This window comes from Pseudorca crassidens, chromosome 12, assembly GCF_039906515.1.
Source record: "Pseudorca crassidens isolate mPseCra1 chromosome 12, mPseCra1.hap1, whole genome shotgun sequence".
Lineage (NCBI taxonomy): Eukaryota > Metazoa > Chordata > Mammalia > Artiodactyla > Delphinidae > Pseudorca > Pseudorca crassidens.
The window spans coordinates 76,903,723-76,917,214 of record NC_090307.1 but is presented as its reverse complement, the minus strand read 5'-3'; the positions used below and the strand labels follow the sequence as shown (position 1 = coordinate 76,917,214).

General features: G+C 43.9%; 1 protein-coding gene across 7 annotated transcripts in view; it reads right to left on the bottom strand.

Annotated features, from left to right (window-relative positions):
- RPH3A (rabphilin 3A) overlaps positions 1-13,492 on the bottom strand; it is a 98,370-nt gene that overhangs the window by 53,873 nt on the left and 31,005 nt on the right. For 5 of the 7 annotated variants that reach the window (XM_067700649.1, XM_067700648.1, XM_067700647.1 and 2 more), the window contains 2 exons: positions 8,590-8,678; positions 4,533-4,544 (listed from right to left, as the gene is read on the bottom strand). In XM_067700649.1, coding sequence (XP_067556750.1) covers positions 4,533-4,544; positions 8,590-8,660 — 83 coding nt within the window. In that variant the 5' untranslated portion in view covers positions 8,661-8,678. The remainder of the gene's footprint in view (positions 1-4,532; positions 4,545-8,589; positions 8,679-13,492) is intronic. The other 2 variants (XM_067700651.1, XM_067700646.1) reach the window with 1 other exon arrangement.

Here is a 13,492-nt window from a genome sequence, read left to right as displayed (position 1 = left end):
GGTTTTCCGTGGAAATGGATGCCTCAACTGCCCCTATTCTTCCTTCCTTCATCCCTTCTTTTCTTCCTTCATTCTCTTCTGATCGCCACCTCCATTTGTTTCCTGCCTCTACAAAGTAGCTCAGTGACCAAGACAGAGCACAGGTGAGATGCTGGGCCTCAGACCCAGTGGAGACCCTTTCAAGGGCACATTCCCACAGCTCACAGTCTGGTCATGGGTATGGTCAGCCATGGGTCAGACCTGAAGCCAATGCCTCTCACCCCACCACACAACTCGCTGGAATCAGAATGCACAGGAAATGCACGGCTGCAGAAAGATAAGCAGGAATGGGGGTCCACAGGAGGCCTGCCTAGGATAATTGTCTCCATCTGCAGATGAGCAGAAGGCCTGCTAGAGGCTGCCGGCACCTCTGCAGACCCCCATCCTCTGCTCAAAAACACGCAGTTGACAAACAGTTCATCTAGTGTTTGAAAATGTCACTGATTGGTCTCAGTGGGGACTCGAAAGCCTCCTGTGGATTTTCATGTTTTAATCCCAAAAGTAAACAGAGGGAAAGGAGATGGTTTTTCAAACCAAAGCCTTTGCTCTCAAGGGAGAAAATGGGCTCGTCTGGGCCTCCTCTGGGCTGGAGAACACTGTGAGCATGGGGGCCTTAGGAATGCTCCTGTGACAGGACGGTGGCACCCTTGCCAAGGGCCTCTGGGCACAGGATTCCAGCTCCACGTCCTTAAGACCAGAGTCCAGTGTTGGGACCTCGTTAAAAACCAAAGGTGGAGACTAAAGTGTTGCCTCCTTGGACAAGTTACTCAGAGCATTGTATCCAGTCCAGTAAATACCCAGAGGGCCTACTGTGCACCAACTTGAGCCCTCCTTGACCTGGCGGGGTTTAAGGTTGGAATCCTGGACCTGTGGCTTATTAGCAGTGTGTACTAGGGCCCTGAGACACTCTGAATGTCAGTTTCCAGATCTGCTAAGTGGGAATGATTTCATGTCTGTTTCCTGCGGGGACCTTCAGAGGCTACTCCTGACCCTCAGTAGCTGCATGAGGAGTGACCCCTGGCTTACTGGCTGAGACAGGGCGAAGAGGGCTGGCCCATCTCTGCTCTCGTTCACATACCTAGGACAATGCTTCCTGGAGAATCACTGAAGGGCACCTGCCTCCTATTTCCCCAAACTGTCTAAGCCATGGTTTTCAAACTATTGTCTGTAGTTCCCTGGAGGGATCTCAAAGGGCTGCAGGTGAGTGGGTCGTAGATGGACAGAGTGGGCAGGGAACCAGGCCCTCCATCCTCATGTCAGCCCAGATGGCAGTGCTGGGTTCCCAACACTAGCAAAGCAAGGATGCCAGTTTTAAAAAAAAGAGAGTGAGAGAAAAAATTTTTTTAAGAATTTAATCTTTGATATTTAATAAAATCATGAGATATAGTTTATTACATTGGTGACCTCAATACTTCACCCTTCTAAGTATCCATGCCCTTTGCCATGTGACTTTGAAATTGATCTCACCAAAAGGTCTGGGTCTTTCTCCCTACCCCTTGAATCCTGCTTGGACTATGGCTTACTTTGGCCAATAAAAGACAGGGGAGAGATGTTGTGCCATCTGGGGCTAAGCCTGCAAAAGCCTTGTGTGTTTCTACTTACTCTCTGACTCTCTGTCATCACCATGACAAAAAGCTCAGGACCGCCTGTTGGAGGATGAGAGGCATGTGGATCAGAGCTGAGTCACTCCAGCCACAGCCATCCTAGATCAGACAACCCTTTGATACATGAGAAAGCCCAGCCAAGATCAGCAGAGCCACCAGCTGAGCCCAGGTCCCTGAGAATAAATCATCGTTTTTCTATCCCACTGAGTTTTAAGGTGGTTTGTTACACAGCAAAAGATAACTGACACACTATCTACTGTGGCAACAAAAAAGTGAAGCTTGTTAAACTCCCTACTTTACAGTTTGGTATTATTTTAACTTACAGTTGCACGGTGGTATGTTTAATGCTTTCAGCCATGACAGGTCTTTATCCATCGCCACTCTTTATCTGTCTTATATATTTAGCTTCTGAATAAAACAGTATTCAAAGAAAGAATTTTGCTGCTAATAGAAGTCTAAAGATCACTGCAGTTGACCTGCTCATCTTCCAGATGCTTGACACTCAGAAGAGGGAAGAGAATTGCCAAGAAATTCTCTTGTGTGGGGAGAATATGGTCAGAGGCTCGAGACACCAGCATTCTGGACGTGCTTCATCTGTGACCTGAATGTACTTGTTTAGGTGCATCTAGAGATGGTCAGAAGGAACTCTCCCAACAAACTAGCACCAGTGGCCTCTAACACAAAAGGAAATTAGTCCTGACTGCAGGTGGAAGCCCCTCACAGATGTTTCCCCCTAAAATACTGCAAAAGGCAGATTCCCAGCTCCTTCCTGCCTCCCACCTTGATTCTTCATTTCATGCACACAACAGTCACATAATAAATACCCACTGGATGTCTCTATTAATATATTATAACTCCCAAAAGGAGTGGGATGATGGAAATGCTGTCAGGGCACGAAGGCTCTGAAGCATTAAACAGCGGTGGTGTGCAGAAAATTAATCCTTTTTCTTTCCTTTCTTCTTATCCCCTCCCTTCCCCCAGGATGCCGACAGAAGCAGGTGTCAGCAGGAAGTCTCTTTACAGCTCAGTGAATGAGATTTTAATGAATCCTGAAGGGAAGAGTGTGGAAGGAGGGGCATCCACACCACAAAACACTTTACATAAGCCCTGCTGGTAAAAAGGCCCTTTTTGATGAAATTTACCCCTAACAGACTAAAGAGGGTGCCAAAAGGATGCTGTGGTTCCCCGACTCCCTTCAGAAAGCTAAGGGGATCTCGGGCTCCTGGTAATCTTTTAAGCCAGACTGAGTGCCATTCAGCTTTTCTAAAATCCCATGCTCTCTCTCCTATTTGGACTTTGCACATGCTGTTCCCTTACCTGGAACTCCTCTGTCTCTTCTTTATCTTGTACCTCCTTTACATGGTCTCAGCTTACACATTACTTCTTCCAGGAAGCTCTCCCATCATGACCCCAAAGTTTGGTTAGGTGCCCATCATTGTGCTCCCTTGGCCGCTGTGATTCTGCTATTATAGCTCCTTGCACTATAAAGTGTATTTGTTGGTGACTGACTATTTGTTTGTAAACCCTTCTAGACATCCCCACTCAGACTTTGGCTAACCTTGTATTCTTGGTGCTTAGCACAGTGCATGATATGTGTTTGTTAATGAAGGAAGGAAGGGAGGGAGGGAGAAAGGGGAGAGGAGAGGAGAGGAGGGAGAGGATGAAGGAGGGAGGGAAGGAGGATGGACACACACCCTACCTTTCAGCTTTCAGCATTCAGGAAGCCTGAAGCACTTGGGACCCTCTGAAGTCTTGAACTTCTCTCTTGTGATGTTCATATTTATAATCGCACAACATCTCAGCATCTCTCCCTAGCATGTCTGAATGATATGCTCACAATATTCATAAAGAGACCAAAATCTTACCAGTCAACACAGAGACTGTAGAACACACACCATACATATATGCATGCACACACAATGTATACATACAAGGTATATATATATAAAATACACACAAGGGTAAAGCAAGGTTGTGATCCACACCTTCCTCTGATTTTGGTGCTTTACGGTTTACAAAGCTTTCCCATGCATCTCATTTGACCGTACCACCTCCCAGTGAAGGTGGAAGGGCAGGGTTAACATACCCACATTATGGCCAGGGCTCAAGGAGGTGAAGGGCAGTGCCCCAAGGCCACACTGACATTGAGTCCCAGAGCAGGACTCAGACCTGGGTGTTCTGAGGCTAGACTCGGCGCTCTGGCTGTGGCTCTGTGAACACTTCCCCATCAAGGGGAAGGTAAAAATGACCTCCCATAGTTTCCCAATGTGTACACACAACCAAAGTCCCATCTGCTTTGCAGCCTGACTGTTCATTTGTTAGACCCAGCATCCAATCTGTCATGCATATTTAGGAAATGAATCCAATTTAAAACAAAAGTTATGAGCAAAGATAGGACCTCTGAGTCAAAGGCATTTCACTGGGAAATCAGGCTGACCTTCCATGATGTGACAGAGACCATGTGTATAGCACATAACTTCCCACAAGCTCTGTTCTACTCATCATCATCTTTGATTAATGATAGTAGTCATTTGAGTTAATATTTTCTTTAAATAAAAACAGTGTTCCCAGGCAAAATGTTGCAGAAACAGAGGCACAGGGCGGTTAATAAGCTTGCTGAATCCCACTAATTGCTAACAAAAATTAAATTGAGGGCTCTCCCAAGGAATATTTTCCAACCTTTTACCAAGATTTTTTTTTGAAATTTCATATTTTTCTTTATCAAGAGGGGTATGTGTTTTTTTTAACAACTTGAATTTGTTTTTAGATATGTAAAACATGCTAGTTCCTTTTTGAACCATCTCTCTTCATCTATCTTTAAAGCCACTTTAATCAGAAAAGAGATAAAATTCAGTCTGCAGAAAAATAAAAGTATTACAAAATACTCACTGTTCTTTATCACTGAAGGAAGGCAAAGAAAGGAGAGAAAGAACAAAATGAATAAAGTTAGGGGAAAAAATCTCTTAACAATATCAACGCTGCCTGGATGCCACAACCGCACAGTTCTGTTTAAATCACAATGACCTACTTCCATTTGTTATCAGTCATTATTATCTTATTCCAGCACATCTAAAACAAGGCTGCAGCAATGTAGGGTTGTATGAGCCACAGCCTTGATTAAAATGACCAATCAGTTCAGCTTATTAATTAACCAATCTGATCATTTATGTATTTGAATAATGTTTTTTGGCACTAAAAAGGAATCACTTAATGATGATAACATTCTTGGTTTCTGTTGTTTCAAACACTGAGGGATAAGGAGCACACTGAGGTAGGCAATGAGCCCTGAACCGTGACTGGATCATCCGAAAGCAGAACTCGCAGTGCCCCAGTTTGGGGAAGCAAGTCCTTCCACTCTAAAAAGGAGACCAGGCTCTTCACTTATTAGACATGCTACCATAGGCAGGTCACATCTCCTCTTTGTGCCTCAGTTTCCACCTCTGATCTCTGGCACTCTCAGGCTTGCAGACTTGAAAACTATAGAGAAGTATCAACTATTGGAGACCAGCATTTCTCCGCATGTATCCCCAACATAGATAGCTGAAGCCCTGTCCTACCGATGCAAGAAACAGATACATTCACTTCTTTCAAACACAACCACAACTGCGTTCCAAACACCATCGTTAGATTCAAGGAGGCTGAGAGAAATCACAAAGGGAGTAAAGAGTATCTGGTTAGCCAGCAGTTAATTAAGACTAGATTTCTTAATTTACTGGAGAAAGACATTTGAAGCGTCTGCATTAGCACATCATCACTGCTGCAGACTAGATAGCATGTGTGATGACTATAATTCACCCATTAGCATTTATTGGAAAATAATTTTAACATCTGAAGAAAACGCAGTAGCAATCAAGCCAGCCGGATGCATTCAGAATGCCAAGATGTTTCACAGGAGCCCAGAAGCACTTTAATGAAACTGCATCCAGACTGTTTGAATAATTCTAATTTAATTGTAAGGCAAATTGTTTGGCTTCATATTGACTAAAGTAAACTCTTATGTATGGGGTTTTAATTAACTGACATTTCTTAAATAAAATAAATATTTTACCCCATTCACCTTCAGGCAACTGTTTATCTTACAGAGACAATTTTTGGCTGATGGAATATTGTCTGCCAAGTAAGGTTGGCTTCAAGAGGACATCATGGGGAGGGCTTGGAAACTAGAAGTTTCCTTTCAAAAAGGAAACCAACAGAGTTCAATAATGTCTTCAAAACTATAAAACTTGTATAACTAGAGGAGGTTTTAGGTAGAAGTAGTAAATAGACAGGGACTTTTGCTTCAAGAATATGAGGGCACTAAATATTCCAAAAGACCCTAGGATTGTTAGAAAATAAGGGAATTCTCCAACAACCCTCCTACTTCGAAACAAATAAACAAAACAGACTTCATCAAAATAAAAAAACTTTTCCTCTTCAAGACTCTGTTATGAAAAAGAAAATGCAAGTCATAGACCAAGAAACATATGTGCAAAATGTGTCTCCAGCAGAGGACTTTTATCTACAACACATGAAAAAAAGCTTAGAAAATTTAATAACAGGAAGATAAATGACCCAGTTTTTAAATGGACAAAGTATTTGAACAGACACTTTAACAAAGAGGTTATACGAATGGCAAAATTACAAAAGAAGACAATCAACATCATTAGTCATTAGGGAAGTGCAAATTAAAATCACAAAACTAATACCACTATGCACACATTAGAATGGTTAAAATGGAAAAGACTAATCATATCAAGTGTTGGTGAGGAGGAAGAGAGATGGAACTCTTGTACACTTCTGGTGGAAACTTAAAGTGGTACAACCAATTTGGAAAACGGGCAGTTTTTTAAAAAGTTAAACATACACCTACTATACATACCACTGAGACATTCTACTCCTAGGTATTTACTCAAGAGAAATGAAAGTATATGTTTATACAAATTTTATTTGTACTAGCCCCAAACTGGAAACAACCCAAATGTTCATCAATAGGTGAACGGATAAACAAATTGTGGTATATCCACACAATGAAATACTATTTAGCAATATAAAGGAATAAACTATTGATATGAAAAACAATATGGATGGATCATGAGATAATTATGCGAAGTGAAAGAAGACATCTCTCAAAAAGGGAGTACATACTGAATGATTCCATTTATAGAAATTCTAAAAAATGCAAACTAATTTATAGTTACAGAAAGAAGATTAGTAATTACTTAGGGATGGGTGGGGAGAGGGAGGGGCAGAAAGGAGAGACTGCAAAGGGGAATGAGTATGCACATATGTGTAAAAATGATCAAACTGTACTTTAAATGTGTACTATTAGAGGTAAATCAATTATACCCCTTTATGAGGCAATTTTTTAAAAAAGAAAAAGAAAACCCAGCAAACTGAATCCAGAACAGGGAGCTGTGAGCAGTAAGCCAATGTAAAAAGCAGCATTATGTTCCAGAGGCTGACTCTGAGCTCCTAACAAGGTGAGGAAGCTGAATCTGAGACCCCCACTTTGAGCTAGGACCCTCTAAGGGAGCTCAGGTCACATCCTGGGTGAGCAGCACACCTGATTCCTGGCAGAAGCAAGTGCAAATCTCTCTGAGGAAAATATTCCCATGGTAGATCCCCAGGATTCTCACAGATTGAGCTAACAATAAAAATTACCAAGCGTTTAAAAAATAAGACCTTTGAGTGAAAATCTGCAGGGATGATAAACAATAGACTTAGACTGTAAAGGTCTTCAGGCAGTGGTGTGCTGGTAAATGTTTAACAGTTGAACCTCTGGAGAAAAAGCCCCACTGTGGCTGATTTCAAGTACCTATATGATGTCACTAAATGCAGAACTGGGAGGAAACATGCAGTAATGTACTATTATATAGTATTTCACCATACAGGTATCATAGGCACAAATAACATGGAGACTAACAAAACATAGTAAAATAATTAAGAAGTGATGGGGCAGAACAGGAATAAAGATGCAAACATAGAGAATGGACTTGAGGACATGGGGAGGGGGAAGGGTAAGCTGGGACGAAATGAGAGAATGGCATGGACATATATACACTACCAAATGTAAAATAGATAGCTAGTGGGAAGCAGCACAGGGAGATCAGCTCGGTGCTTCGTGACCACCCAGAGGGGTGGATAGGGAGGACGGGAGGGAGACGCAAGAGGGAGGAGATATGGGGATACATGCATAGCTGATTCACTTTGTTATACAGCAGAAACTAACACACCAGTGTAAAGCAATTATACTCCAATAAAGATGTTAAAAAAAATTAAGAAGTGATTAAAGTTAAGTATTCACCACCTTTGTGTTTAATATAATTTAATTGTAAAACTATACAACTTAATTTTTAATACTGGCCATGTTTAACAACTGACTTGCAAAATTCCTGAAAATTTAACATCAGCTCTAAGGAACCACCATGGTACAGACCCAGCACACCACTGATTCAGGTATAATAGTTACTGGAAAGAGTATGTGAAGTTATTTTATGTGAAATTTCCCAATTTTTAAATGATCAGGCCAAAAATAAAAAATAAAAAAAACACATTTCTGCAAGTCAGAGTCAGCTGGTGTCCTGCCAGTTTGCAATCTCTGATCTAGTCCAACTTCCTTATTTAATTGATGAGGAAACCAAGGTCCAAAGAAGGGAAAGAGATTCACCCAGAGTAGCTCAGATCTAGAACCAGAACCAAGTCTGATTCTAACCACCAGGTCAGTGCTGTTTCCATTCCACCAAGCCACCTCTCATTTAGGGCATGGAGCTCAGAATTTAATCTTGTTACTCCAACCTTGCAAAGAAGTAAAATCAGTGAAGTTTCCACGACAAACTCCCACTAGGTTCTTTTTCCTCCACCCCAGGGAGAGAAATTTCTTTCCTTGCTATTCCTCTCCTCCTTCAAGTGTAGATCAGGACCTCATTGCCCCAAAGCAAACAACTCCCAGGAACACCCAGCAACTTACTTTGATTGCTGGGGTCGGTCACTGGGACACATCCAACGGCTAGAGCTGTTGCTGAACACGGTGTCAGTCATGGTAGAAGCCCAGTGCTCCTGGAAAACAACAGCCCAGAAAGGACATCATGCAAACAGTCATTCAATCACCCTTTATTTCTCAGCCCCCTGGTCTATGCCAAGCACTCTGGGGGATACAGAGAAGAAATGGAACTTCACCCAGCTTCTCCGCTTTCCAGATGGGGACTTTCAGGCCCCAAGAGGGAAACTGTCACAGCTCCCTTGTGGCAGAAATGGATCAGAGGGAAGAACTTCCTCCCTTTAATCTGTGTTCGTCCCATTCATTGTTGATGCAAGACCACATATCCAGGAGGGAGGGTCAGAGCTCTTAACTCCAATCCAGGGTCTTTCTACTAGAGGAAGTCATCTGACTCATGTACCAGTTAACTTGGACTTGGTCAGGTCAAAAAGTAAACAAACCCATGTCTCAGAGTTTTGAGGTCCCAAATGCCACAGTCATCCCTGGCTTGCTTTCTTTTTAATACTTTACACCCAAGCCATCAGAAAGTCATGCTGGCTTCACTGTCATAATAGATCCAGAATCTTCCCAATGTTCTGTGCCTAAATTGCTACTATGCTGATCCAAACCACTACTATCCCGGCCTGGCTTACTACAGGAGCCTCTTCACCGGTCTCTCTGCCTCTGCCCTTGGCCCACTTCAGTCCATGCTCTACACAGTGACTAGGGAGATCATCACAAAGTTAAATCACAGCTTGTGAAAACAGCACCATCACGGTTAGAATCTCCCTGCTAAAATGTAAGCCTCTTGCAGAACTCTTTGTTTTGTTCTCTGCTTAATGTCCAATACCCAGCATAGCACCTGGCACATAGAAGGCACTTAATAAATATTTGTTGAATGCGTGAATGAGTCTCCATCAACACTAAGCTTAGTTGAACTCAGCCAAGCTTATGTCCTTTCTGAACTTCCCCTCCTTCCCCCTCCCCCGGGTCTAAGCAAAGAATAAGGGGAAAGAGGGACTTCCCTGGTGGTCCCGTGGTAAAGAATCCGCCTTGCAATGCAGGGGACGTGGGTTTGATCCCTGGTCAGGGAACTAAGATCCCACATGCCGTGGGGCAACTAAGCCCACGTGCCACAACTACTGAGCTCACGCGTCTCAACTAGAGAACCTGTGTGCCACAACCTACAGAGCCCACGCACCCTGGAGCCTGAGCACCACAACCAGAGAAGAGAAAACTCACCGCCACAGCTAGACAGAAGCCCGTGCACCACGATGAAGAGCCCGCACGGTGCAACAAAAGATCCCGCATGCCGCAACTAAGACCCAACACAGCCAAAAATAATAATAATAAGATAAGTAAATAATAAATAAATCTCTAAAAAGAATAAGGGGAAAGAGACCATGGAGATCACATTTAATTTATTTTTTAAAAAAGCCTTAGAAGGTAGGTTACTGTGTCCAGTGGGTTCTGATTTCCCTGAAGGTCTTGGTACAACACAGTGTTTTTTCCTAGGAAGCTGAATAGATGAGCAGTTGGGAGGTGAACAGGGAGAGAACTCTCTTTCCTATTCTACAGCCAGTGCAATTATTAAATCTTCGTGTGGGTGAAGCCGGGGATCGGGGGGCTGATGGTTGGACACAGGGAAGGAAAGGCCCCTTAGAGAAAAGCCATTTCATCTGCTCCCGGGTGGTTAACATAATCTTCCCAGATTAATATGACCATTTCATTGTTTCCATTTTGAAAACAGAAAGAAAGGAGAGATGACTCCTGTTGTGAAGGAAATCTGCTGAAGAGAACCTTAACGTCTCATTATTGCCTGTGCCAAGAGCTGAATGAGGCTGCCCTGGGCCCCCTGGGAACCCCTGGCCCCTGCTGGTACTGAGAGCTTCAGTTCCCGGTAATGAGCGTCCTCAGCTGCCCTTGGTCTGGACAGCGAACGTTCATTTGATTGCCTCGCCTCCTGCTTTGAGGCAGAGAGGCAGCACTGACCTTGGAGGATCCCAGGAGGTGGCGGCTGGCGGGGGGAGCTGGGACAAGGAATACACTGTCCCCTCCCAGGAACTCTGATCTCCAAATTCTGTTGCCCTCAAGGCAGAATGTGGCTTGCCCACCCTCTCCTGCATTCAGCCAGGCATACCGGGAGCTCATTTCCTGTTAAAATTCTGCCTGCAAAGTCCAAACTCACTGGCTGGCCGCCCCATGGAAACCACCCAGCTCTGTCCCTCCAGGCCAGAAGCCACCCTGGACAGCATTGGTTATTTCAGCTTTGCCACCCAGGCCTCTCAGAGTGTAACATCCCAGGATGGGCTCATTGTCCCGGTCAAGCAGCCTGGGCCTGGAGAGGGAAGCCTGAGTAATCAAGGCTATTTGAACAACTGGAGTAACAGCCCAGAGAAAGAAGGTCATGGGTCCACATCTCAGCTGGGGGTGGAGATGCAGGTGGAGGTGAGTGGGTATAGCAGAAATTGTTGATGCCCTTTACAGGTGGTGCTCCCACCCCACCCCCAGCCTCTAGGAGTGTTAGCAACTAGGGGCTTATGGTAGCCCCATTTTACAGAGCATTGCCCTCAGCCAAAGAGAGCAGCTGCCTTGTCCAGAGATATCTAAGAAGCTACCCCCACCCCAGGGAGCAGCCCAGGGCCATGACTAACTGACAGGGGGACCCTCTTACACTGTTGACAGGAATATAAATTGGTGCAGCCACTATGGAAAACAGTATGGAGGTTCCTCAAAAAACTAAAAATAGAGTTACCATATGATCCAGCAATTCTACTCCTGGGCATATATCCGGACAAACCTCTAATTTGAAAAGATACATACACCCAAGTGTTCACAGCAGCACTACTTACAATAGCCAAGACATGGAAACAGCCTAAGTGTCCACTGACAGATGAATGGATAAAGAAGATGTGGTATATATATACAATGGACTATCACTCGGCCATAAGAAAGAATGAAATAATGCCATTTGCAGCATCATGGATGGACCTAGAGATTATCATACTAAGCGAATAAGTCAGAAAGAGAAAGAGAAATACCATATGATATCACTTATATGTGAAATCTAAAATATGACACAAATGAACATATCTAAGGAACAAAAACAGACTCACAGAGAACAGATTTGTGGTTGCCAAGGGGGAGCGGGGTGGGGGAGGGAAGTATTGGGAGTTTGGGATTAGCAGATGCAAACTATTATATATAGAACTGGATAAACAACAAGGTCCTACTGTATAGCACATGGAACTATATTCAATATCCTGTGATAAGCTATAATGGAAAAGAATATGAAAAAATATACATATATGTATAACTGAGTCACTTTACAGCAGAAATTAACACAACATTGCAAATCAACTATACTTCAATAAAATTTTTTTAAAAAACCTGTCTCAGGTTCTGCTTCCAGAGAACTTGACTTCATGTGAAAGTAGAGGGGAGAATCTTAGGAAAGCGGGGCTCTGGTCCCGGAGCTCATTATGTCACCCCAGGCAAGCTGCTTAACCATTTCCAATCTGACAGAGCTGGATCCTAACATATCCCCTGCCTGCCTGCAAATAATACTCCATGAAGTCCAGCCAAGATCTCAAGTTTAAGGGTGAGTTAATAGAAACGGAGGAAGCCCAATGGTGAGCCCCTGACATTTTCAGATCATCCCATCTTTCTCATTGCCCACTACAGAGAAAGCATCACCATAATGGACAGGAAGCCAGGGAGGACCAGCAGAGGGAAACCAACCATTGGTCCCAGGAGCAGAGGTAGAGGTGTGTGTGTGAGGTAAATGTGTGTTCCAGCCCTAGGACCGCAGCAGAACCTTGGGGTCATTGAGATGATGAGTTTAAGCACCTCCACGGTCCCTGATGCACAGTAAGCACTTGTAGAGTGGTAACTCCCTTTTCCTACTTCTCCTAGATCATAGTTTATCCGACAGTAAGGACTAACATTTCTTGGGCATCTACTATGCGCCAAATTCCATAGCTTCATTAAATAATGAAACTTTTATCCTTATACTCTTACTCCTAGGTAAGTGGTGTTATCCTCATTTTACAGGCAAGAAAGCTGAGACCCAGAGCGGTTAAGCCACCTGCTCAAAATCACACAGCTACCAAGTAGCAGAGCCAGTCCTTGAACTCTGTCTCCAAAGCCCAGGTGCTTACGCACCACTGTGTTCACACCTGTAGGACACTCCTCCCTGGACTTCAGATTGTCGGGTTCTGACAAGTGTTTGATGGCCATTGGCTCCTAGCTGCATTCCCACCTCAGCCTCAGCAACGAACAGAGACCTGCCCACCCAGACCCCTGCCTGGAGACTCTGAGAGATCACATGCTTCGGCTCCACCAGAGTCAAAGTCCTGGCTTAAATCTAGTGCTGCAGCTGCAAGTTCAGAAAGCATAAAATAATTGCCTCCCCTGGAAGCCAGAGGCTCAGGTCTTTCCTGGGCACAGGGTCCCCCACAGCCTGGGTGTGAGCCCCAAGGAACAGTCTGCTTTTAGGAATGAAAGCAACAACAGCAACAATCGCTAGTTCAAATATCAAGGGCTTGGTACCTGCTAAGTGCCTTTCAGGTTTTATCTCATTTAATCCTCACAATAGCCTTAGAAGGTAGATGTTCTTCTTATTCCATTTCACAGATGAGTAACTGAATCACAGAGAGTTTAAGTGGGCTTCCCAATGACCTGCTTTAGTCAATGAAGCAATCTAAATGCCAAATAACAAGCACTGGCTAGCTGGATGTTGGTGCATCTGTACGGTGGAGGACTGCACAGCTGTAAAGAATAATGAGATGCTTTATGACGGATATGGATTGAGCACCAAGATTAACTGTCTAGTGGAAAGGCCAAGATGTAGAACAATATTCCAGAACAACACCATCTGTGTGCACAAGGGCAA